Source organism: Accipiter gentilis, chromosome 22 (genome assembly GCF_929443795.1).
Source record: "Accipiter gentilis chromosome 22, bAccGen1.1, whole genome shotgun sequence".
NCBI classification, from domain to species: Eukaryota; Metazoa; Chordata; class Aves; order Accipitriformes; family Accipitridae; genus Astur; species Astur gentilis.
In genome coordinates this window covers 26,134,267-26,159,448 of record NC_064901.1, presented here as the reverse complement: position 1 = coordinate 26,159,448, position 25,182 = coordinate 26,134,267, and the positions used below count along the sequence as shown (strand labels likewise).

At 39.6% G+C, this 25,182-nt stretch overlaps 1 protein-coding gene across 2 annotated transcripts; it reads right to left on the bottom strand.

Moving 5' to 3' along the window:
- Positions 1-1,806: 1,806 nt before the first annotated feature.
- Positions 1,807-24,743, bottom strand: TRAF6 (TNF receptor associated factor 6). Of its 2 annotated transcripts, none has more exons than XM_049825972.1 (7): positions 24,681-24,743; positions 16,256-16,582; positions 10,669-10,819; positions 9,901-10,059; positions 8,912-8,983; positions 7,463-7,540; positions 1,807-6,606 (listed from the first exon to the last, which is right to left on the bottom strand). In XM_049825972.1, exons 2-7 carry the CDS (start codon positions 16,549-16,551, stop codon positions 5,725-5,727), a joined length of 1,638 nt encoding a protein of 545 aa, XP_049681929.1. In that variant the 5' UTR covers positions 16,552-16,582; positions 24,681-24,743; the 3' UTR covers positions 1,807-5,724. The 2 variants fall into 2 exon arrangements, with proteins under 2 accessions (XP_049681929.1, XP_049681928.1); XM_049825971.1 differs by lacking the exon at positions 24,681-24,743 and adding an exon at positions 18,303-23,605.
- Positions 24,744-25,182: the final 439 nt, after the last annotated feature.

Below are 25,182 nucleotides of genomic sequence, written 5' to 3'. Positions count from 1 at the left end.
AGGAGAAACAAGGACAGTTCTGTCTGTGGGTTGTTTGGTTTTTTCAATTGTTTGCAAACTGGAAAAGACTGCCAAAGTAGCACGAACTCTTCACAGGTTCTGAGCCCTAACAAGTTAAAGTAACTGTTAAATGTCTGCCTCTAGGCTCAGACACATGTATTTTTATCAAGAAGGTTAGGTTTAATTGGAAAAAAAATTAAACCAGTAAAGACAGGAAGGCCCTAGATCATGAAATTTTGTATTCCAGGTCACTAAGCCTCTCAGATCCTGTAAGCGTGGTAGTGCCACCAGGGTCCGCTCAGTCCAGCGTGGTTAAGGCAGCCCTTCCAGATGGAGTGGGCAAAGGCTGTGGTGGAAAAATGATGAGGGTGAGACAGTGGTGACAGTGAAGTGTGTTTCCTTTGGTCATTTTTCCTGCTAGCATAACAATTTCCTCTTTGAGTGACATGAGGTTTGGGGTTGTGGTGGTGTGTGTTTTTTTTTTTTTTTTTTTTTTTTTTTTTAGCCAAAATGCACACCAGGCAGAATTCATCAGCCATCTTACTCGCTTAGTCCAGACAGGCCTGGTTTCCCTACTCACCATTTTTGGTCCATTAACCTCCCACTCTATTGCCTTGTAGCTATTGCTCAAGTTAATAGCATACTCAACCCTCATCAAGGGCTAATTTAGGCAGTTTTGTGGATTTCTCCAACCCCTGTCTTGGAAGAGGCTATAGTCACAGCATCTAAATGCAGCACAGAGGAGGTGTGTGTACTCACCCAGGATAGCGTAGTAAGGAATTGCACAAGGAGTTTTCTTTCCAGATGGAACAGCCTTAGTGCTGGGCTAGTGCTTTTTTTGGGATAAGGCAGCAGAGCAACTGCTTTGGCACTAAATAAGGATTTTGGCTAAAACAAACACATTCTTCCTGTGAAGTCGCTGCAATGAACTGGTATTTGTCCAATAAAATATTTAGTCAGACTATCCTGGTCCACATCTAGTTTAGCAGTACAAAGCCAAGTTTCTTCAGAAACGTACAGGTATACGAGACATTTGTATTTACATAGGTGTGAACATACTTTTATATTGCTGGCATCTTCCATTTCAGCATGTTGCCTTTCCATTCATAGGTGCAGCTGCATGGGCCTAATGTTCCTGTTTAGAAAAAGGCCATTATTACTTCATTTCATCGAAAGAAGACTGAATGCACTTAAAAATACAGAGCATTAAAAATGGATTAACACAGTAGATGCTGGTATCTGAGCATGCTTTCCTATCCATTACTCATGGAAGCTATTACGACCAACTTGGATGAAAGTTAAAGTCATAATGAACTTGACATTAACTGCAGTGCATTAGGTATTATGTCTAGTAAATTCCACCACGTTTCCTTAGAAGAATGTGAAGGTCTTGAACATTACACACTCTATAGGGCACGGAGTCAGAGATCAAGATTTCCCTTCCTGCAGATGCTGTTAAAAAAACAGATCCAGAATGCTTCTGTGGTTGAGATAAATTAGCAGATTGCCATGAAGCAAATGCTTACTTCTCTTATTGACAGAGGAACTCCCTTTGGTTTCTGAGTATCTTGCAACTAAGCTTCAACCCTGTTGTTTTTGTGACAAATACGAGCAAGCAGGATGTGGCCAGAGAAGTGATAGTGTGCAGTATTTTTCAGAGCTGCATCTTAAATTACAGGATGATCATGAGAACGTTTAGTTTATCATCAATTACACTAGCTATGTCTTCTAGTAATGAAAAAAGCTATCGCTACCCTTTACAAATGACAGAAGATTTTTTTTTGCCTTCTTGGTGCTATATGACACATAGTGTCCCTCATTAAAAACCAGCCAACTCTGAGACCCACAAGACAGAGAGACTACCCAAAGGTCCTGGACTAGTTAATCTTTCTGAATAGCCCCCCACAGGAATAAAGATGCAACATACAGTGCACAGTTTAATTAGTTTATTTTTTTAAATCCTGTCAGAAATATAGCTGTGCATTAATTACAAAATATATTAAACAATCTATCGATACTTCCAAGGGAACAGGAGTACTTGCATTCTGTTCAAATGCAAACCAATACAAACCTTTCACTGACCCCAGAATAATCTTTTGGATCCATCATCAATATATTTGATGCAAAAGCATCTCTAAATAAGAACAGAAAGGCCACCCTGATTTTATTTCATTAGCAAGTTTAATCCCTTGATAGCAAACATGACCAGGCATATCATGAGACCACTTAAAAAACAAGTCTATACATCTCACATTGTCTGAGCTCCCACATACACATTACATACCAATAATTTTAGTAAAATAATTTTTCCCTGCCCTGCAGGGGAAAACATTCAGAGGCAAAAAGAAAACACATTTGCAATATATTATAATAGGAAAATTTGTGCCATAGCAGCTTTGCAAAATACACACAATAAGAGTGGCTGACTTACTTAAAATGCAGTCAAGACAACAGAAATTTGGAAGATAAAAGCAGCTAAAGCCACTTTCTAAACCACCTTGAGATCCAGTAATGCTGCAAAGCATCAAGAATTACAGAACTAAAGAACCCCATTCCTGAAGAAATTACACAGGAAACTGGTTAAATCCCCGTATTTCTTCATATTTGTTTTTGAGACAACTTTCACCACTGCATAGCATTCTGCTTCCATTTAAGTAGTTCTAGCAATTATACCTCAATCCACCATGGTAAAACAATTTCTCAAAAGAAAAGATCAGATTTGGAGGAAGAGGAAAAGAGAAGAGAGGCTGTTTTAGTGAAAATATATTCTCACATAGAAACTGAATCTCTTCATGCTAACCTTAGAAAAGTTTGAATAAAAGATAAAGGTAATACTCATGAAGGCTATACATCGAGATGGTAACAATGCAGACTCTTAAGTTCTTCCATTAGCTGAAGATGATCTTATTTGTAAGAGAAAGCTCTGGAACTGCAGTTAAGAAGAAGAGTAGCTTGGAAGGTGGGGGAAGAAAGAGGAAAATGGAACAAGTAGATGAATAAACATTTCATTAACATTTATAATTTTTCATGACAGTAAGATTTAACTGATACTTAGCAAATTAGCTCTGAAAGTCTCTCATGTAAAACTCTGGCATTACAGTAATTTGGCATCACTCAGAGTTCTACCTGGTAATATTAAAATACAAAACCAGTAGAATAGCAGCAGTGAATAAAGCATTCATATTACTGTGGCCAATACAGTATTACACATGCAGTAGCATTCTATTCCCTATAGGTTTGTGCTATTGTACAATATTACCCTGAATCATTTAAACTCCTGAACCTGCCACCAAATTGAATTGCCTCCCAAGGCAGAAGTATATCAGATCTAGCAGATAAGGCTCAAAGCAAAAATTCAGTCCATAATGCAAAGCTTCAAAAGGAAAGAAAGTATTAATGCACTTAGTGGGTTTTGGGTATAAACTATTAGAACACAGACTAAGGACATTTTTCTTAGTATCACTAAGGTTGAGGAAGGAACTGTGGCAGGAAGAAGCTGTCAAACTACAATTGTTTTTTCTGCCCCCCCCCCCCCCCCAAGAGAATGGTAGTCTTTGAGCATCCTGGAAAAAAATGGATAATTAACATAGCTTGAAAATTACTGGAGAACTAGTGTACAGTGCCTTCTGTATACAGTGGGTCTGGGCACTGTCACATACATTAAAAGCTCTTGGTTAAGAATGGTTTATCTACTAGGAATGCTCTAACTGAAGACAATCTGAAACAATTCAGCTAACAGAATGAGGCTATTCAGTATAAAGACTACTTAACAGGTTTAAAAAGACAGTTGTAAAGTATGGATCTTTTCCTATTTTGAGTAATATGTGCTCACCTGTCCTCTAAACACACAGAATACACTAAATAAGTCAATGACTTATTTACCATTAGCTGGGAAGTTCATGTTTCAGTAGTGACAATACTCCATTGAACACAACCCCTCTTCAACTAATAGGCTCTATCTGCAAAGTAAATTTTACTTATCTGGATATGAGGAACAAAGTGGTAGGCTGGGTCCTGGAACTTTTAATCTCATGCAGGCAGGCAGAGTAGCCTCCCAAATCAATATACCATAGTAGGCTTTCATTAGTCTTTTATATATCAAGCATATGCACTTTCCCCACTGATGATCCCCATGGGATTGCTTTGATGAGGCCAAATAGTTGGAATCTTCAGCATCTTTTAAGTTGCAGCGTCTCAAGTCTTTGGGTTGTTTCAGTAGCTTGGAGAAATAATATACATATGCTGATGTATGGCTTAGTTCTTTTTTTTGATATCAGACTCTGTACTTAAGTTATGAGCCGAACAAAACTTTTTTCTTCCCTCCTTTTAAAGACAAGATTCAGAACTTTATCAGCACCGTGGTTAAGTTAAAATTTTTAGCACCAGTGAACTCGAACTACTCAGCTTTGACTGGTCAAAATTAACATTTATATGGCATACAAACAATCAGTACAGAAAACAATAATACATGCAACATTAGGAAGCTCACAAATTCTTGACATAGTGAATCTAGTGTTTGGTAAATGAGTAACTATGTAAGCCAGATTTTTTTCCTAAGAGCAAACAGGATTGCAATTTTTTTCCTCACACTAATTTACAGGCTCTTCTTCCCCTCCAAAATGTTGAGGGCAGCCCAGCTCCTATCGTCTTAACAGGACAGCTGGATGTCGATATAGGTAGCTGTCCATTCATAGGAGATGACATAGGTCACTTAGAACACCAAGAGATCACTAGAACAGTTGCAGGTCACAAGTTCAGCTTTGGTACAAATTCAGGTTTCAACAACAATAAAACAAACTCTGCCATCACCCTATCTAGTTAGTACATGCCTTTGCTCATGTATCCACTCACAACCTGAAAAATGCCCAGCACTAGGAGGAGATCCCACAGCACAAAGGTATCTCATTCAAATGCTGCACTTTCAACTCTCTGGTGATGGTGATTGACATTCTGGGCCCAGAGCACAAAAAGATTTATCAAAATAAAGAGAATTAGGGGAGGCCCTTTCAGACCACATCACAAATATTTCTTCAGTGAATTCAGCTCAAGAGTCCTTTAGCCTTCTCCACAACACTACCACGTCTTTCAGAAATACCCCTATCAACTCTACATCGACATGCAACTTCCTGAAGCTAACTCCACAGGAGGGAAGGGCCAAAGCATACCTCAACCCTTGGTGATGCGAGCAAAGTCTTAACCTGACTTGATTTCAAGAGAAGCACAGCCAATTCAAAATTCTAGATAAGTCAATATAGAAACTGTCTCAACATTCCCAAGCTCTGTGAAAAACAAACAAACAAACCAACCTCATCTTTATTAACTTAGCTATTTCCCTGCTACAGTATCTATTCCAAGGCACTGAGGCAAAAAGATTTACAGGTCTTTTCTGATATGACTAAGTTTAACCAAACTGATATGTACAGGTACTTCATTAGGACTTTCCTGTAGGCAGTTAAGTTTTGATTAACGACACTTCATTTAGTTAGCTTGCTACGGAAGTAGCTTATTACTTTAATAGAGAACAATACCAAATATTTGAACACATGACCTCATACAGAAAAAAAGTATACCAGCAACAACAAAAGTTCTATTCGGGTGAAGATCAACTACAGTGGCAACTATGATCTTTTACAAATGCAGCCTATATTGATGATGAAGCACGCTTGTAATCTGTGGTGGAAGAACATGAATAGTGGCTCCATTCCTTGGGTTAAGACTTACAGGCTACATAGCTCCATCAGTACTCCGAGCCTGAAATCCTTCTCTGCGGAGACTGTTTAAATCTAGACGCGTTAGAACTTCACAGCGCACCAGAAGGGTATCATCCTTTACGAAGGTTCTTTGTTTCAAGGTTTGCAGGTGCATGAAAGTCACATAACCAAAACCTTTTGGGTTGCGGTGAATTGTTGGTCTCTGGAAGGCTAGTAACTCTGGCTTGGCTTCCATTACTTCTTCATGATTCTGCCTTTCAGGGCCTTCTGATTGATCCAAAATAGAAAGTCGTATAGTGCCTTGGAAAGGCCAAGGCAGATGGCTGTCATACTCTCCTTGCATAGTGTGGACAAACAGAGATATAAAATTAGCACAACGCTGAGCATTTGGTAATTGGATATGCAGGCGCAAACACAGCTTGTAGCCAGGCTTTCCAGTATAGAAGCCAGGACTGTGCATCACAACAGGTCTCTCTTCCTCCTGGGCTTTCTGAAGTCCACTGAAGTTCTCAATCTTCCAGATATAAATACCATTACATTGTTGTGCCTCCATTTCAGTAATCTTTCCCTCCAAATTTCGGATAGTACGTTTGAGTTCTGCCATGTGAGTGTTCTGAGTCTCCATTTTAGCAATGAGTTCTCTGATTTGGTGATCTTGTCTTACCAGACGACCTTCCAACTGCTGAATAGTTTCTTTGAAGTTTTCAACTTCTGGATTACAATCATATGCGGCATGTGACACGTGTGAGAAGAGCGCAGGCTCAAAGGGTAGGCCATTGATGAAGGGTACAGGATTTGTAGCAGTAACACTGATATTTTGAAAACTCTTAGCCATCATTCTCATGTGAACCTGAGTGAACTCCTGCATATGTCGTGCCAGTTCATTCCTTTGCATCTAGAATTTAAGAGATGTGGCATTAGGAACATATCAAACATCATCTTCAATCACATCTTAAATGTGACTCTGAAGAAAATGAAACAACTAGTTGCTTCTGTTATGTGAGAAAAACTGGAATGTGAATCAAGGCCAGGTGATGTGACAAAGTAGCACTTTACCAATGGAAGGCTCCAAATTTAAGATCACTGTTATGACAAATGAAAAAAGAAGTTCAAAAGCCAGTGGGCAAATACTGTTCAACTCAAAATAGTGACATGTTGAAAAAGCTTTAATGATAAACATATATTTAGTATTTCTTCTCTGTTCTAAATCAGCATTGTATTCCCTTCATTGATTTGCTAAAATGCTCCATAGTACCAAATACAAAGGTGTATGAAAACTGATGCAGAAATGATGAAGGGAGAAGATCCATTTTTACAAAGAGGTATTAAACAACTAAAATAAGAGTAACCAGATTAAATAATTCTAGAATTTAATCAAATTTAAAGCACCGTCAAGTTTTCTTCACTGAACTCGTAAGAGCCATAACTGTGTTTGGTCACAACTTTGGAAGAAATGCTAGAAGCTACTTTACTGACATGAAAGCTGAGAAAACAATCATGGATTAATAAAAGCAAGTTCATCAAGTAAATAATTCACAGAGTTTTTTAAATTTGTAAAGACCTTTGAAAGACAATGTGTGAACATGTAGTGTTTTAGAATTAAGATACCTCAAAACAAAAAAAAAAACCCACAAATCACTGAGGATTTGGGCTGGTGAATGAGACAAGAATAGAACACATTGGAAAAAACAAAATAAAACAACAAAAACATGCAGAAGGTCTGTGATTCATGATTCTGATAAAGGGCTTACCTTTTCAGGGCACCCAAAGGCACTGTAAAAACATGGCACTGGGGCAGTAGGACAATCATTGTCATAATGGTTAGGCATCTAAAACAAACCAGATTTGAAATTAATTTTTCCATCAAGAGTATTCTTTTGTAACATCATAAAGGAGTACAGCTGGATGGACTCTGAATAGGTACCTGAAGTCAGATCAGTTTATACCTATATAATTTCTCAAAGAAATATGGAAGTTTTAAATAAAAATGTTACCTGATGATAAAAATTCTACATCCTCCTTATATGTACTTTAACAATTCATTGCCTTTGTTCTTACATTAGGCATCAGAAAGCAGTCGGGTTTTCTTGCTAGAACAAATGCCTTTTGTTTCTAGCCTATCCTTAAGCTAGATCACAGTCCATTTCCTTGCCTTCTGAAGCACTACTTGCATATACTTGTTGTGTCTCTCTTCATTATCCTCTTCTTCAAAAAGCTCAAGTTACTTCCATTTTTCTTATGGTCTGCATTTTCCAGACCCGATTATCTCGCTGTCCTGGATCCTCCCTATCCATCCCCACCTTGAAAGATGGACAGCTTCAGCTGTGGCCTTATGAGCCCTAAACACAGAGCAAAGAATAATTCTGGTTTTCACAGGCAAAATACCTGTTTATACAATCCAGTATCTTTGCCTTGTTTAAGTATCATAATGAAGTAGAACACAAGCTTAATATAGGTCAGCCATTAATTTTAAACCATTACCTAGTTTAGCATTCTCCGTTCCCTATTTTTGCAGTTCATTATTCTACCCAACAACAGATTTTTGCCTTTGTTGTTACTGAACTCAATCCTGTTTTTCAGAGTATTTCTCCAATTTGACAAGATCATTCTCTATTTTAACCCAGGTCATTAACATAGTTGCCATCCCATTCTAACAGGGATAGGCTGCAAATTAAATAACATTTATCATTTTCCTCTCAATTAACTAAGTTATTATTAAATAGAAGAAATAATAACAGCTATTACAATAGTAATGGACAAGCAGAATTTCAGCCGACATCTACAGTTTGATAGTAAACTATTTATAGCTACTTTCCAACAGTGGCTTTTCAATTACAAATACTCTCCCCCTCTGCCCAAATCAAAGCCTTGTCTTCTAATGTCAGCCATAATCCCTGGCAGCTGCTTGGTATTTTTTAACCTCCATTCAAGATCAAAAACATGCAGCATGGCCTCTGTCAAGAAGCAGTATAGCTAAACAATGTGATCCTACAGAGGTTTACCAGACTGCGATTGCAAGCTGGAGCAGCATTTAAGAGTATTATACCTGCATTGGATGCAACATGTTCAGAGAGACAGACAGGTAGAGATTTATTAGCTAGCAGACAAACCGTTTCTTCAAGTTTAATTTCAGATTACAGAAGCAATGTAAATACAAAACATCTGACCCAGATCAAACACAGAGTAAGGTAGTGTCTTACCTGCTCTCTGATGAGCACTGTGTTGCAATATTCACAAAATACATTGGCAAGTGGGCAGGTTTGGTCATGGAGCTTAGTTATCAAATAGAGAAAGAGAGGAAAGAAAGAATCAGTAAAGTTACACAATTTAAAAGAGTGCTAATCACCTCTAGTAAGGTGTTAGATTTTTATTTACATTTCAAATTTTGCATTTAGCTGTGAGACAAAGACAATCCCCTTACTCTGAATAGTATGTTTTCTACAGTTACTGTTTTTTCCTTGACTGATACAAGAGATTCATAAAGTTGCAGCTATTTTACTTCCTAAAGCTCTTCTGCTCCAAAGGAGTCTGAGTTTATCCAGCTGTTTCTGAAATTCATGTTCAATTGTAGTGGAACTACATTAAAGGTTTCTTTTGTATTGTTGGACTATATGAGGTATTTTTGTTTGACAATTCATAATATGATATCATAAAATTAATAGCCCTTGAGATAAAACACATCCATATACAGATAAAGAAATGGAAGCTCAAAAAGAGAAGGACTATCCTCAGTATCACCCAAGTGAAAAATGCAGAGTCAGGAGAAGAATTCAGAAATGATCTTAGTCTTGTGTATTGGCAGATATCCCCAAAAGATGCATCTCCTGACACATCCTTTCTGCCAGGCTTAAAAACGGTAAATATAAATACTGCTTTGGGTGTTACTTTGGCAGTAGATACCAGCCTCTCTGTTGGTAAGACCAAAAATCAATGGTTCTTACACAGGTCTTTTCACACCACAGGGTTCCCAAGAAGTTTGTATTTAAGCACAATCCTCTCCCCAGCTTTCACCTGTTCTAGACTCATGTCCTGAGTTTGTAGTTTGTCACCTGTGCAGTACAAAGAGCTCTTCTAGACCAAAACTTTTTTTTCTTTTTTTTTTTTTTTTTTTTTTTTTTAAACTGATGTTCCATTTACAAGCAAACCCATATGAATGAAGGTTGAAAAAACAGAGATGCCTGCTAAGTACCTCTTTATCTTCATAGGCCATAGATGTGGCACAGTTTGGACAACAGACTTGACGCCTTGGACACTCCTGTGTCATATGCTCTTTCAGATGGTTCTTCTGGAAGGCTCCTTGGCACTGTGGGCATTCCACAGCGGAAAAATCACACTGCAACTGATGGTCCTGAACAAGGACAAAAGACGTATTTGATACAACAAACAGGTAATATCGTCTCCTCTGTTTTCAAGATAAAGCACAGTACAAGAGGTACAAACTGCAACCTTTCCTTCATGCAAGCAAATCCTTACACACTTAGGCTGACTTCACCAATTGCCTGTTATTGTCCCATTACTAAGTTCAGGACTTCATGTATTCAGAGCTTTAAGAATGCTCTCAGGTAAAAATTCAGCTTTGTGTTTATCCTTTTAACTTCGTGTATTATTTTCCAAAACAATTATTTCAAATAATATATCTAGCTGCTTTGAGGGAATATTTAACTGACTTCAGGGAACTTGTGTGAAGTACAGATACAGCTGATCATAAGACAAACATGAATGATCCTAAAGAGAAGCTGCATTAGTACAATTTTCATGCACTACAATGTTCACTTGAGAATCACCTAATTACAGTTAGAGACTCATCAAAAACCAAATACGTGTAGCTACAGTCTTGAATGAACAATGCATTGAATCAGCATAAACACGTATCGGATATGACCATCTTTGTTAAGTCATTTTGAACTTTTACTGGTCTATGAAAACAAGGTTCCACATTTTAAAAACTAATTCTCACCTCTAAATGCCTCAGCTCCATCTTCATACCGCAGCCCTTGTTGGGACACTTAACCATTAATGAAAGGATCTCCCGTTTAGCGAAGTTGTCAGGAAAAAGTTGATTTTCGAGCAGAATTTCATTGTCTACTGGACATTTGTGACCTGCATCTCTACAACACAGAAAAGCAAGGAAAAAGAGACTCCAAGTTTCCTTTACCCTTCATTTAAAATATTTTTACACTAGCAAGACATTAGTGGCCAATTTATAACATATTAAGAAACTCTTTGAAAAAAATGGCATATACATGGCAATTACCAGAAAGAATGCAATGTACATCAGAGAAACTGACAATACACAAGTTTCACTAGAGGTGGCAGGATTGGGATCGGAGAACTTTCCTAACTGAATAGTTTTTTATTTGGACAAATGCCATGATAGATACTCTGGAAATAAACTTGAGGAGGATGTAAAGAAACTAAGAACTTACGGTCCTTTTTCTGTAAGTACTTCACATAGCTCAAACATCAAAGAATATTTCACATACTATTTCAAAACAAACCTTCAAAGATTCTTGGACCTTCTCTCCTTTCTTTCTCACTTTATAAACAGCCAAGGGGATCACAGCTGAGAGAAAAAGCAAAAAACGTCTTTTTTTTTTTTTTTTTTTCTTCCAGATTCACTTCATCTATTTGGCATTACTTTTCATAGAACTCATTTCGCTGTTTTTGTTGTATGACCATTTGATCAGCTGGTCATCCTTCAATTTGTCCATTTATACAGCTAAGAAGAGTTAAAAAACCTCCAGATGCAAAAATTACTAATAACTATGAAAATTACACTGGATTTGGAATTGGGTGTTTTATCTGAAGCCATTATAACAGCAGACAGACGAAGTCAGTGCTAACTGGCAAAGTCTGGAGTCTGATGGTGGAACACGAGTGCATGCAACTTGCACAAGGTGGGAACTAACAGCCTGTTCCACTTTGTCTCATTCTGTCCACCTACATTTAAACACAAGAATCATTAAAAATGGAGTTAAAAAGGGATCACCTCCACTAAATTTTCCTTTAAAGAAATATCCAGTATCAGCTCATTTCTGAAAGCAGTAGGTCAACATATCTATTCATAATTAAATAATACAGTTAAAGAGGCATGAGGGATCAAAGCTTCTGAGCTGAAGTGCTAATGGAAACAGCAATAAAATGGAAAAATACATGGGGCGGAAAAATGTCAGAGAGCACTTGTGGTGCAAAGATCAAAGGCCAGATCATTGTCACTGCTTGCAAGCATGAGGGGAAGTAGAACCTAGTGGGCTGTAGAGACCAGGAGGGAATTTGTGTTCTTTGCTGGAAAAGGAAATAATTGCTCAGCAAGTCCTTCATCAGCAATGCTGCTAGAGGAAGCAGGGGTAAAGCTGAGACTTCAAGAAGAGACAATGAACTTCCTTTCCTAGGTTTTGCTTGCAAGAGCTAACTCACCACAAGCCTGAGTGTCATAATCCTAAACAAATGGAAAAAATACCTAGCGTGCCATTTTGTTTCAGAGCTCCCTAAGCTATGATCAGCGTGTTGATCTTGTATCACAACCCAGGAACTTTCCCTCGCTTTGCAGGCAACGTACAGGAAATCAGTTTTCACAGGTATAACTTGGTTGCAAATACCCTGTTTAATGAAGTATAATGATAGTTCAGTAGGCCTGCTGGTAACACAGCAACCTTATTTCTACACAGAAAAGCTAATCATATATAATAACAGACAACAACAGATTAATTTTAAATAATGATTACCAGATCCCCAGTTTAAATAACTAGCAGACAAAGACTAAAATAAGAATGAATGGCAATTTTCCAATAATTATAGTAAGGAAAGAGCAATAACTTATTGTAGTATATTAAACAGATGTCAAACACCATTTACAAGTATTGGGATTGCGTTTTAAAGACTGCTTACATCCATCTACAGACCAAGATGCTGGTATACATTTCCTATGACAGAACTGAGTTTATGCATCTCAGTTCTAATTTACATTACAGAAGAGGCTTTCCTATGCTGGAATTATTTATCACATCGGGCTGTGCCACGCACAATAGTACCTGTGAAACAATAACAAAGTACAATGTATATTCCTATAATTTCCATCGAAATTAAAATATAGGTATGAAAAGTAAATCCGGAAGAATTTTGTTTAAAGAAAAAGCCTGCTCCATGATTTGAGCAACAGAGCAGTTTAGCCTGGAAGCTGAAACAGTTACATACACTGTGGCATACACTTTAACTGCAGCCATGCCGGCTGTTTGATGAACTGCTAGCACCCAGATCTTTCCTTGCTGCCCCTTGTCAGCTCATAATTCTGCTTTTCCAATAAACAGAGGGTATGATATTTGGTGAGTTCTACTACAAGCCTTAAGTCACCTTTGATCTAAGATACAGGAGAAGAAAAACTAGAGTGAAATTTAATTAGCTACTGCATCTGAACTTAGTTCTTCTCAAATTTCTAATCAAGCATGTTGTAGACAGTAACATTTGTAAACTATTATTTGTAGTTCTACTTCAGTAGATAAGCTTCTTCACTACCATGACTCATAGCACTTCAAAGCACTTCAGACAGCTATATTTAAAAAGATGCCAAGACTTTCTGGGAGGCAAACATTTACCATGATCAAATCCATCTGGTCTAATCATGTCCCTCACATTGTAAGATCTAAGACTCCAGTCTTTAAAAGCTTTTTAAAAAATCCTTCTAGTGGCAGCCACAACTTCTGCAACATGGACAACTACAATTGTTTTTGTAGACTGACAAGAAGCAATTACTCAAAACCTGCTTGTCCGTCCTTTATCATTTACAATTCTTAATCTCTGTGTTCACTTGAGCTAGACAGTGAGGAAATGAGGAATAAAGAGAAGCATTTTTTTCCTGATCAAATAAAGGCTGTGATAGTGACTTACTGAAAAAAACATTACTCAGAGAATGTAAAAAAAAAAAAATCACTTTCCATTTTCATTTTAGTTCTGTAGAAGCTTCTCAGTGACATCAATCAACACTGTACTGTAGACATTACATACTCCAAATCAATATTGTACTGCAGAGACTACATACTCCAAATCAATAGCTTCATCCATGGATCCCAATTAAGCATGCAATTCAGCCCTTCAGGGATTCAGAGGTCTGGCACTTCCAGTTGTCTGCTCTGCTTTCACAAGCATTCACTCAAACTGTACTCCAAAGACAGAGTTCAGTGGGGAATGAGGGAAAACATTTACTACCAACGAAACACCTGAAATACCAGGGTGATCATCAATAGTCTCCAAGATGAAAAATGCTTTCCACCTGTGTTTAGTATTCACTGGGAACAATCAACATTATCTACAGAACTGAAGTAAAATAGAGAAAAGGTGTAAAAGAAGCAAAAGCTTCTGGTCATTGAAACTGTTTGCAGACTCTAAAACTTTGAGCAGAGCAAGTAAGTGCTCTGTTAATTTAAAAAGGAAGAGAAACCATTTCCCATGCCTGGGGTTTAAGAAGGAAGTTTCTCTACCTGCTAAGAGATGTTGCATTCTGAGCATGGGTTCCCTGCAGTTCCTCACTCAGTCCTGTGGTAAATTCTAACCAGTGACTGTTAACTGTGCAGCTCATCTAACCAGTGACCGTAACTGTGCAGCTCATCAGCAGAAGGATTAGAAAACAAGATCACCTTAGCTGTTAAGGATCTGCAAGACTGGAAATGAGACACCCATTTTTGGTCATTTTAAGTTTAGTCACTTTCCCCTCAGTTTTCAACCTAGGAATTCTGTTTTCTTTGAAATGATTGGTGAGCAGACATTTCTAAAGCTCAGTATACTTAAGTACTGACTAATTTACCTTCAGGATTTATAGACATCATACTCCTGTGAAAAGGTTTAAAGATTTCTTTTCTTCCTTCCAGAAACACCAAAGGTAAAGAAGAGTATAAAAACTTCTACTGCCAAGAAATACAGCAAGCTCAGAGAGAGCAAGTAAGGAATTCGAAAATTTAATGGCCTTTATTAGTACAAACATCTATTTCAAGGCTTACAAGCATGCATGAAATTATGTACATTAACCTCTTGAAAGAATTTAGGTTGAATGTGCAAAGCAAAGGCCAGAAAGTGAAGCCAACTGCTTGTGCCTAGGCAACTGGATTACGGTTAAAGCTGACAGGTTCGGGTTTGGGGTTTTTTTGCCTTCCTCCTTGCACCTGGCTGACATGAGTACCATTGAGTGATGCAGCTGGGTAAGGCCTGATGAACTTTTCTTGCAGAAGTAGGAACATAGTGAACAAGGCAAGGGACTAAGGGAAGAGGGTGATCTCATGGTATGGTTAGTGGACAACTGAATATCTGTCAGCTTCCTCTGCAGAATCCACAGGTGAGTCACTTTTCATGGGTGAAAACTGGTGGTATTCTGCATTTTCTGGATAATGAATTTGCATCCTTTTCTCAGAAATATTGATGAAACTAATGTTAACAAGAACTGTGCTGCAAACACACACAAATTTCTACGCTTGCTAGAAAGGAAAACAGCCTCCTCTTCTGCTATCATAAGTAGGGAACCTATTCATTTAGTGAGCTACAAATGATGGACCATGGAGAAAAAGAAATGGAATAGAAATATGGATAAATGGTATAGAAAAACCAATCAAGAAAGCACTATCCATTTTGCATGCTAAAAATAAATGCTTGGGAAAACCAACATTGTATGGTAACATTGAAGACAGTTTGATGACCTTTACCCAAAGGTGTGCAAAATAAGGTTGGAAATCAACCAGTTCTATATGTGGGTCACACAGATTTAAATATTCAGATCCCTACCGAAGTACTGTGACATTTGAGCTAAGTGAGTAATTGATAAGAAAAAATCTGGCTTATGCTGAGAAGGAAAAACCCTACAGCATAGTAGCTAGCCTTCTATCAGTGTGTTCCAATACTCACTGACACGTGTGGGACACTGTTGACTGTATGCCAGGTTTGAAGGAAGTATGCTCTACCAGTGTACTTTCTGCCCTTCACTTGCTCTTTCAATCATTCATTTTTATGAGCCCAGCCTGTTCTTGCCTTCATATCTCATTCCCATTCCCCTTATGCCACCTAGTTTCCTCTCTCAATGCTTTGTTCGAGACTATTCCCTCATTACATTCTCTCTTCCAAGCTCAACAAGGAAGCAGCTGATTTCAAGTGAAGAACTGAAAGCATTGCTGTATGTGCACCAAGGAACCGTGCTGTCTGTAGTTGCCTGTAGTTATCAAGAGAAACAATCATAGGGAAAAGACAGGTTTTATAATCCTGGGCTGAAAAAGGAATTTATTTGGAGGATTTGGCTACGACTAAAATTATTACTTCATGTTTGTTCAATCAGATTTTTTATATTCATAACCTTGGTAAATTTGTATAAATGTCAAATTATCTAAAGCTTATGGAACTTCCAAACTCATGACATATTGGCCATATGTGGTATTTATTAGAAAGCATCTTTAATGAATTATAAATTCCCAGAGTTCTATTAGCACTCACTGGTAACGCACCTTAAGCATTTCTATTCAGTTTACATTGCTCTTAAACTGCTCTGCCAACTTCCATAAATGTTCCTTTACCTTATTGATTTGACAATGCAGCCTTTGCAGAAACGGTGTCCACACGGTGTCTGCACTGCTTCCCGAAGAGCCATCAAACAGATTGGACATTCATATTTACTTTCCAAGGGCGGATCAAACTCTACATCATATCCTTGTGTTTCCTCTGTGAAAGAGCTTGGAGGGTTTCCAGTCCCACTGCTGACACTTACGCTGTCTTCTTTCGCTCCAACGCTGCAGGCACTGGCCATGGCTGCACAGCAGCCGCTTTCCACGTCTCGAGCTCCACAACTGTTATCACTATATAGCAAGCTCATAGTAGCTAATCAAGTGCTACGCAGAAATGCTCTGCAAGATGACAAAAAGATGCGTTACTTTAAAATAGTCCAAGACCTTCCTTTCCAATCAAGAACAAATTTTATTTCTGACCAGAAACATTGGAACAGTGGCACAGATTTGGTTCTACTCAAAATCACTAGTTTTGTTTTTTCCTGGTTTTTGTTATCTATCTTTTTTACTTATCTTGTAGTATACAGAAAAGAGCACTGCATCCTGTCAGCCTAGTTCAAACACAAATACTCACACCTTTCTGTAATCTCTTTCATCTGACTATCTGATTTCTGTAAAAAGAGGAATACTCTTTCTTCTTGCTATGTTTACTGAAAATGCCTCTCTACCCCGTCAGCATTATTTACTTCTAAAGCATTCAGATATAATGTGCATGAAAAATGCTGTACAAAACCAGGTTTTATTGGATGACAATAGCTCAATTCCGTATTTTCCTTGCAGTTAATAAATGTTATTTAACATTTTCTGTATACAGCAATTTACAGTATAAGTTTCAAATCAGTTTAGGTGCACGTCCACAAATAAAATGCAAGTCCAAGTACCCACAAGCAGACGCTGTGCTGCAAATGAAATTCAAATATACAGCACTGCTGATTAACATTTTAAAACTGCCAATAGGACTTCAAATTGAGTAAGCAGCTAGACATGAGATAAGGCTAATACTTCCACAGCTCAAAAGCTATCTACAAACTACTAGCACTCATTCTTGCTCTCCTTTCCCTCTTCCAGTCTAGCCAGCGGGGAGGCGATGGGACACGACTATAAGAACAGAAGATAAAAGTCACATTTCCCTGAATAGCGGTGAATGGCATGGTAAAGTCTGCTTTTAAAATGCTCACAAAGCAGACTGAACTCATGGATATGAAATTAAAAAAAAATGCTGGTATCCCCAAACAGATTGCCAATATTTCTACATTGAATGAGGGAACTTTAAAGAAAGGTCTAAACAACAAATATAAATTTTTAAAGTCCAAGCAATTTTCCTCTCCTGCAATTTTTTAATGGTTACAGCCATTTTCTTAGAATCCCACTGTGGTTAGTTTTCTATAAATGACATTTCTTTGAAACACAGAGGTTATCACCAGGTGCAAGGCAGTATGAGTAGGCTGAGGGTTAAAGAGCCAGGCATGCACAATGAGCCCACTAAGCCCAGATTTGATCTTCTTTTGCACAGCTGTATAGGCAGAGGTCTCTTCCAATGTTCACATACTGCATTCACTATAATACCATTACACCATTCAAAACATATTAGGGATGGAAATCTAAGGATTAAACAAGAGCTGAACTGTAACGATTGTTGATATGCATCACTACTGCAGACTCTGAGGGCAGCAAGGGGTGCAGAATGAATAGGGTTACCTTGACCACAAGCTCATAAACCTGAACTTTTTCCTGCCCCTCTCAGAATTTAACATCACAAGTCATTTTAACAAAATGTTCATGGGTAGGAGGAGGACATACAGGTAGTTTTATTCGGGTACTTATTTTATGACACCTGAAGATTACATCAACGGAAATACTAATCACACAAAGCCCCAACTAGCTTTTACTGGAAACATATCTTGAACACATGCAACAGTACAGAAATGTGGTTTAGGCCATCTACATGGTAATTAGCAATACTGCCTAAGCTAACAGTGTACAAGCTATTTTTTTTCCAGTTATGCAGACAATAAAAAAGAGGCAGATCTACCAAACAAAACCAAACAGGCAAACTTACCATATTGAGGTCAGTTACAGCTAGAATCAAAACAGAACTTTTACTCTGTTGTATAAATATGTGACTTTCCGTTTTGTTGAGGTACGCAGAGGTATGAGAAGTATCTGAGGAGTAGACTTCCTGACATTTCCAAAATACCATTACGGTAGAGTCTCAAAGCACAGTTTGACAGCTAAGAATTGTACTGAACTGGTCAGCAATGCTCACTTTATGCAGAAATAACTCTATAGCAGAGCTGTCTGGAACCATAACCAAGGAGTGGTGTTTACTTCTGTTACTGTTCTCTGCCCCCATGTATTATCCCTATACATTATCTACCACAACAGGCTTTATAATAAAGGCTCCTAAACGCAACAGCAGTAGACACTAAACATCAAGTAAATTCTCAGTGGTTGCTTCAGGCATAGTCCAGCAACGATCAATTTAACCCCATGGAACTGAGCAGTTCCCCCAATGACTTGGAATGGAAGCAGAAGAATCAATGACTAGAAAGATGGTCTGTGACATAAAGATTTTTTTAGATTGCCATTGGTAGGTCTCTTTCTCTGGAGCAAAAAAACTTGTTTCCATTATTAAACTAACATAACTTCTATTTAACAGCTGCTGCAGAGGATGATTAGTCCACAGGCCACCTTTCACAAAAAATCACAGGAACTAAGTTGGGCCAATGGAGTGGGAATGTTGGTATACAGGATATTAGAATCTACAGACCAGCCTAGGACTGAAAAATTCACATTATTCTAAGCCACAAGGGTATATTTAGTGAGTCTAAGAAAGGGAAGAGGAACATATATCCCTTTAGCAACGTCACAAAGGAATTCAGGAAGTCGCAAAGGAGGAAAATATAATAGCTTTACCCAAATTCAGCTGTCAAGTTAATTGCAAAGAAGCGCGCGACTCTTCCCTTGGGGTGTTGCTAGGAAAAAACATACTATTTGAAATATTGTTCTTATAAGGAAGAAGACAGGATCTGACAGTATAATCTCGATAGTTGAACACTTTGTAGATTTAATTTCTGTGCAAGTGGTGTTCTCTTTGCCCGTTTAAATTGTTTCTACAGACACAGCAGGTATGTACATTCAGTTTACAGAAAGAAAAATCCTGTACCAGTGTCATTTTAATGAGTGAGTCACTGCAACCAGTCAACATCCCAGCCTCACACAAACACCGCCTTATTCAGTGATACACTCCACTCCCACACAGAGCTTTTTGTCTGCATATGACCAAGGGGTTCATTAAAAAAGAAGTGCAAGTATCATTGGCTCCTCTTTTTAAATAGGGAAATTCAGACACAAAGATGCAACTTAAATGAGGTGATTAAGAGCCAGATTTTTAATTTTGTTCATGTTTTATACAAGATAGGATTTCTCCTACAACTCTTATCCATTTCATCTTATCTGTGAGGAAAATCTTGTGTCCTCCACACGTATTTAGAGGTGTGGGACAAGGCACAACTTTCCAAATCAAAAGCCACACTGCTGTTACTCAGACCACTAATTGAGGCGTGATTACTCCACCACAGTTTAAAACAATTCCTCTACAAGTTGTAACTACTATAGTAGGAATTAGTTCTGTTTCTTGTGGCACTTATTTTATCCTCCAGAATAGGAACATAGATTCAATCTTCTTGATCGGAGCAGTGCTAGAGGAAAACCCATAACAGAAGAGCATATTGTGAATGCTGATGACAGGTCTTTCCCTTGATGAAGGTGGAGCAGACAATTTGTGGGCCTACTGTAGTAGGTTTTTTTGCATGTTCCTCCCCTGGGGAATTTAAAAGATTTTGAGGCTAGAAGAGGATGTATTTTAAAACCCAAACCAGTATATATCCCCAAATTCACATCAAATTGCAAACCTTTCTTTTTGACTACAAAATAGATTACCAGTGAAGTAAAACCTAACAAACATCCCCCCAAAACCATATCAGTTTTTCTTTACCCTATTGATAATAGTTGTTATTCTTCCTCTGTGCTGAACAAAACTGAGTCAAATACAACTACAACAATATGCAAATATTAATTTATAATAACTTGTCTACACCACAGCCTTTAGATTTTATCAATTTTTTTTGATGTCGGTAGTTTAATACATTAAACACTTCGGTAGCCTGCTCGATGACCTTTTTTGTTTGGACAACATCCAGCTTTCAGATCGAGGAAAAACAGAAATTAAACTGGATCATTACATGGTAATTCTTGGTTTTGCTAGTGTGAAGTTTCTCAGGCAGAGAAAGTCTTAAAACTCTGTTTGGTAAAGCACCTGAAACGCCCTTTTCTAGAGCTAGGAAGTCCTATCAGACTTGCACAGTAGATAGGTAACGGGTTTTAGCTTGCACACACAAGGTAACCAAAGTCCTTGGGCCAGAAAAGGTTGATTTCTCTCTCCAAGGCAACAGTTATATTGTTTGACAACAGAAAGGAAGGTGCTTTCCAGGCCAAATGGTAATGGACGGAATTTGTTTGATCTTTATTTGTGCTGCAGAAACCTGGAATGCCCTAAGGATCAAACCTTCACGCCCCAGAAGAGACACAGTTAAGACCACAGGGAGTCCCCATAATACCCTTCCCACTTTAAACCCTAACAAAACCTTTCTCCACTAAGTAACCTGTGCTAGGTTGCTATTTACGCTGTTGCATTACAAAGGGATTAGGTTGATCCGAGATAGCACAGTCAGACCAAACGAGCAAATCCTGCAAGAATCATGTACCTTATGATTGACAAAAACAATTTCAAAACAGTTAAAACCCACCCACATTTTAAATTAATGCACACAGCAAAAGTCAGTACTCTGATTCATAGAGTCCCATAATATAATGGGGTTTAGGTAGGACTTCCACAGATTTTCATGCTCCAAAGAGCTGTGGGATTAATCCAGAAACTTCTCTAAATCAAAAAATATTACTGATACCAGAAGATATCTTCAGATTGCCTGGAAAATTACGCCATAATTAGAGTAATAGGGAGGAAATAAAAGTCAGCATTGTATCCTGTATACACTGAAATATGAAATGATACCTTTGAGCATTTGGCAAAGGTGAAGGAACACTGAACAGAGAGGCTTATCAGTTACCATGAAATAGAAAGTTTTGAGTATTAATCAGTAAGTACTGAATATAATTAATTTCCACATGCCCTGTCATAGAAAATTCACACTAAGTAGCTATATAAGAAAGGAAATCAATACAGAATACTATTCCAAATCCCTTTTCTTACTTGAAGTTCACAAACATAATTAATCTGCTTGCAGCCTGGCCAGCACACAGCCAGCAGTGGAAATGCCTTCAACGCCACATGGACAGAAAAACTGGCCAAACTTTTTGCTTTTCTTTTTCTGCCTCATTGAGAACAGTTTTGTACATACAGATTTCTGGGGCATGAGACTGACAGACCAGTGGAGTGACTTTGAATAATTTGTTTGTGAAGCAATACTTGCAACACTTATTCCCAGGCATTTTAATCAATGGTCTACCGACAAGTGATAAGCACTGTGTGTTTACATTATGAGGTTTGTAACTATTATCACTCTGGTCTCATCCAGGCAGAACACATAAAATGATGCAAGTTCCTTTTAATTAATACCTACGAAACACTTTCAGTTCAAAGCTATCAAATGGCTAGACAAGCCAAAGCAATAGGAGATTCGGGCAGAACTCGTAACTGCAAAAAACAGATTCTGGTTTCTTGAAAAAGCCTGCAAGCATGTTGCAAACATTTGTCGAGATATCAACTGTTTTTTTTCTAATAGCAGTAACTGTTAAGACTTCCAAGTCTTTTGGTTAACCACTATACTTATCATTTTAACTTGTGAACCAAAAGACTTAAAATAAGAATTTTTGTTTGAGGCAAATACAATCGAACAACAACATTAAAAGCTCACTAGACACTATCGAGAGCTCCTGCCGCTGGAGCGGAGCAGCCTTTGGGGGTTTCTGAAGCTTTCCAGGTGATTTCTCTTTGCTTGGAGAGAACGTTGTCAGGCTTTAATCACGTATGTATTTTTATGCTTAAGTGTTACTTAAGAGACTAGATGGTGGCATACTCCCAGTTATGTTCATATTTTATCCTACTTAAGTATGGCAAAACGAATTTAATTTTAGTGAGCAGTGGAAGTGCACTATACTGTATTTAACACCAAAATATTCCATGGGTTTTTCCATAATCAAAAAAACCAACCCAAACCAAAATCCCCCAAACCTTTCTTCAGTTTACTAACTTCTAGAGACATTTCACTGGGAATTGTTCAGATTAACAAATACAAGGAAAGCGTCGTTAGTGAAAAGAACAATACTATTTAATTCTTTACTCTGGCAAAGACTCTGCTCTCTTTGGCCTCTGCTCTCCCTTTGCACACTGAGAACACTTTGAGATATGCATTGTGCCTTTCTATATCCCTCAGGAGATCTGCAGAGAATTTAAGATGTTGCCATAATGGAGTCAAAGTAAACATCAGGTCAGAAAGTACTTCGAAAAAAGGCAGCAAGAAGTACGGCTATGAACAAACGTCATTTCCGCAAGGCACAGTCTCCATGCTAGATTTAATTACCATCTACCTCAACAAGCATTAGGCTTGAATCTGGCATTAGTAAAACGATTTGAGACCCTGGGAAAAGAAAGACTGAATTAAGCACACATTCTGAAACAACTAAAACACTTCTCCTCGTCACTCTACCTTACTTTTAATTTTCTTTTTGACATGCTTTATACCCAGAATCTTTTACTGTTAGTTTTCACAGTCTGGATCTAAAACTTTTTAATTTTTGTTTAGCTAATTTGTGCTGCTGAGATACAAAAGTTACTCCTCCTGACATATTAAACTCATGAAAGTTCAACAAGTGAAGAAAAAGCATGTTCACCTCAGACGTTTTTTCATTCTGAAGGTCTATCAGCATATCTATTGCGTGCATCGTCCTTTTAAATACAGTAGGACATTTTTTGAATATAAAGCAGTATTGCAGTGAGGCAATACTACAAAACTTAAAAAGCCATTTATGTCTTGACAACTTCTCATTCAATGGAGCCTGACTGAGCTCCACAAATCTTTAGTTGCTGGGGAAAACTGAAGGTAATGTGGAACACGGTGAAGAATTATGCTCAAAGCGATACCTGCCATGGGAATGATCCAAGTGCTTTTATCAGCATGCTTCTGTGACCTTTTTTGCTTCTGACACTAGCTGGACTAGTTTTATGGCCCTTTCATACTATGGAAAGACAAAGCAGTTGGCTTGCAAGTGTTAATGCAGTTGGTGAACACAGGGTAGAATGCACTGGAGATGTTAAAGAAGCTGTTAGTGCAGCCAGTAACTTTGTTGTGTTCCCACCCCCACCACCCCCCCCCGCCCTGTTCCTTTTCCGACCTCTCCCTCACCAAAAGCTTCAAATCAATACTTTCTTAATCATTCTGTCAGTGGTATATAAACTACAACAAAACCCACACAGCTCACGGGTAGCTCTGCAACACGCAGAACTTTTCAGAGGCAAACATGGAGAAATATTTTTGCCTAGCGTTAACTACTGGGTATGAAGGATATAATTAGAACACTTTCCTCCCACCTACAGCCGAGATTTCCGTTTAAGTATTAAAAGACTTGGTGTGAGCTATCTAAACCAGATGAAATTGATGGAAAGCACTATTGAAGTCGCAGCTTATTACTCGAGTTAGTAAATTTGCCATAAATATTAAGTACCGCCAGTTTCTGCCAGAAAATAGAGCTACCGGGTTTAGAAACAGTAACCTCTCTTGCAAGTGATCCTTACAGGCCTTTAACATGCTCCCGAGAAACTTATCGAGTACCTCCATCTCACAGCTGGAAAACCAGAGCCGAGCCCGCTGTTACAGCGGCGCACTCAAGGCTGCGCCGCAGCGAACGCCCGGGAGCTGCCCTCGGCAGCTGCCCGTCGCCGACGCTCCTTCGGCCGGCCGAGGGCACACCCCGGGCGGCGAAGAGGCAAGAGAAAGCCCTTCCAGCCCGCTTCCCGGCCCACCGGGCCAGCCCGCCCGGCTCCGAGCCCCTCGCCGCCGACAGGCAGGGCACGGCGGGGCTCCCCGCCGCCAGCAGGCCGCCGCACGCTTTCAATTTCGGAACAGGGACCGCCTCGCCCCGCCTCCGCCCGAGCCCGCCGGCCCTCCATCACCGGCACCCCCCCCCCCCCTCCCCGGGGGCCCACACAGCCGGGACGCCCGAGCCCCGCTCCCGGCGAGGAGGCCGTAGGGGCTCGGCGCCGCGCTCCGCCCGGCAGCCGGGGCCGCGCTCCGCTCCCGAAGCGCCAGCCCCGGCAACGCCACACGCCTACGGCCACTCGCGCCGGCGGAGCCCCGGCCGGCCCCTCCGCCTTTGACCAGAGAGCGGAGAACCGGGCCCGCGGCCCGCCCCTACTCACCCGCCGCCGGCCCGCCGACCCCGCCGGGCGCCACTTCCGCCTTCTCCTCGGTGAGGCGGCGGGGCGGCGGTCGCCTCCACCAAGCTGGGCCGCACCGAGGCGCCGCGTCGGCTGCGGCGCCCCCTGCCGCCGCGGAGGAGAAGGGGGGGGAACGGCGGCGGGGCGGGCGGCTTAGGGAGCGCTGCCGGCCCTCTGGGGAAAAACAAACCGACCCGCCGCCGGTTTTTGGTGTCGGCCGTGGGTTTTAGCTGCCCAGGCGGTTTTCGCTCAGCCCTGCCCGTGCTCGTGTGGAATAACCGTCAGGATTCACCCCCGCGGGGAGGGGGGCGGGGGGGGGGGCTGCTAAAACTGAGGTGGCGGCGAGAGCTTTGGGGGCCTTGGGGTGCGGAAGGCTCGGGACTCACCAAAAAAAGTGGTTTCTCAGTGTAAAGCAAATCCCCGATAGAAATAACTTTCTGTTTCCAGCTCAGCTGGTGCCACCGCTGAAGTGGGCGAGCTCCCA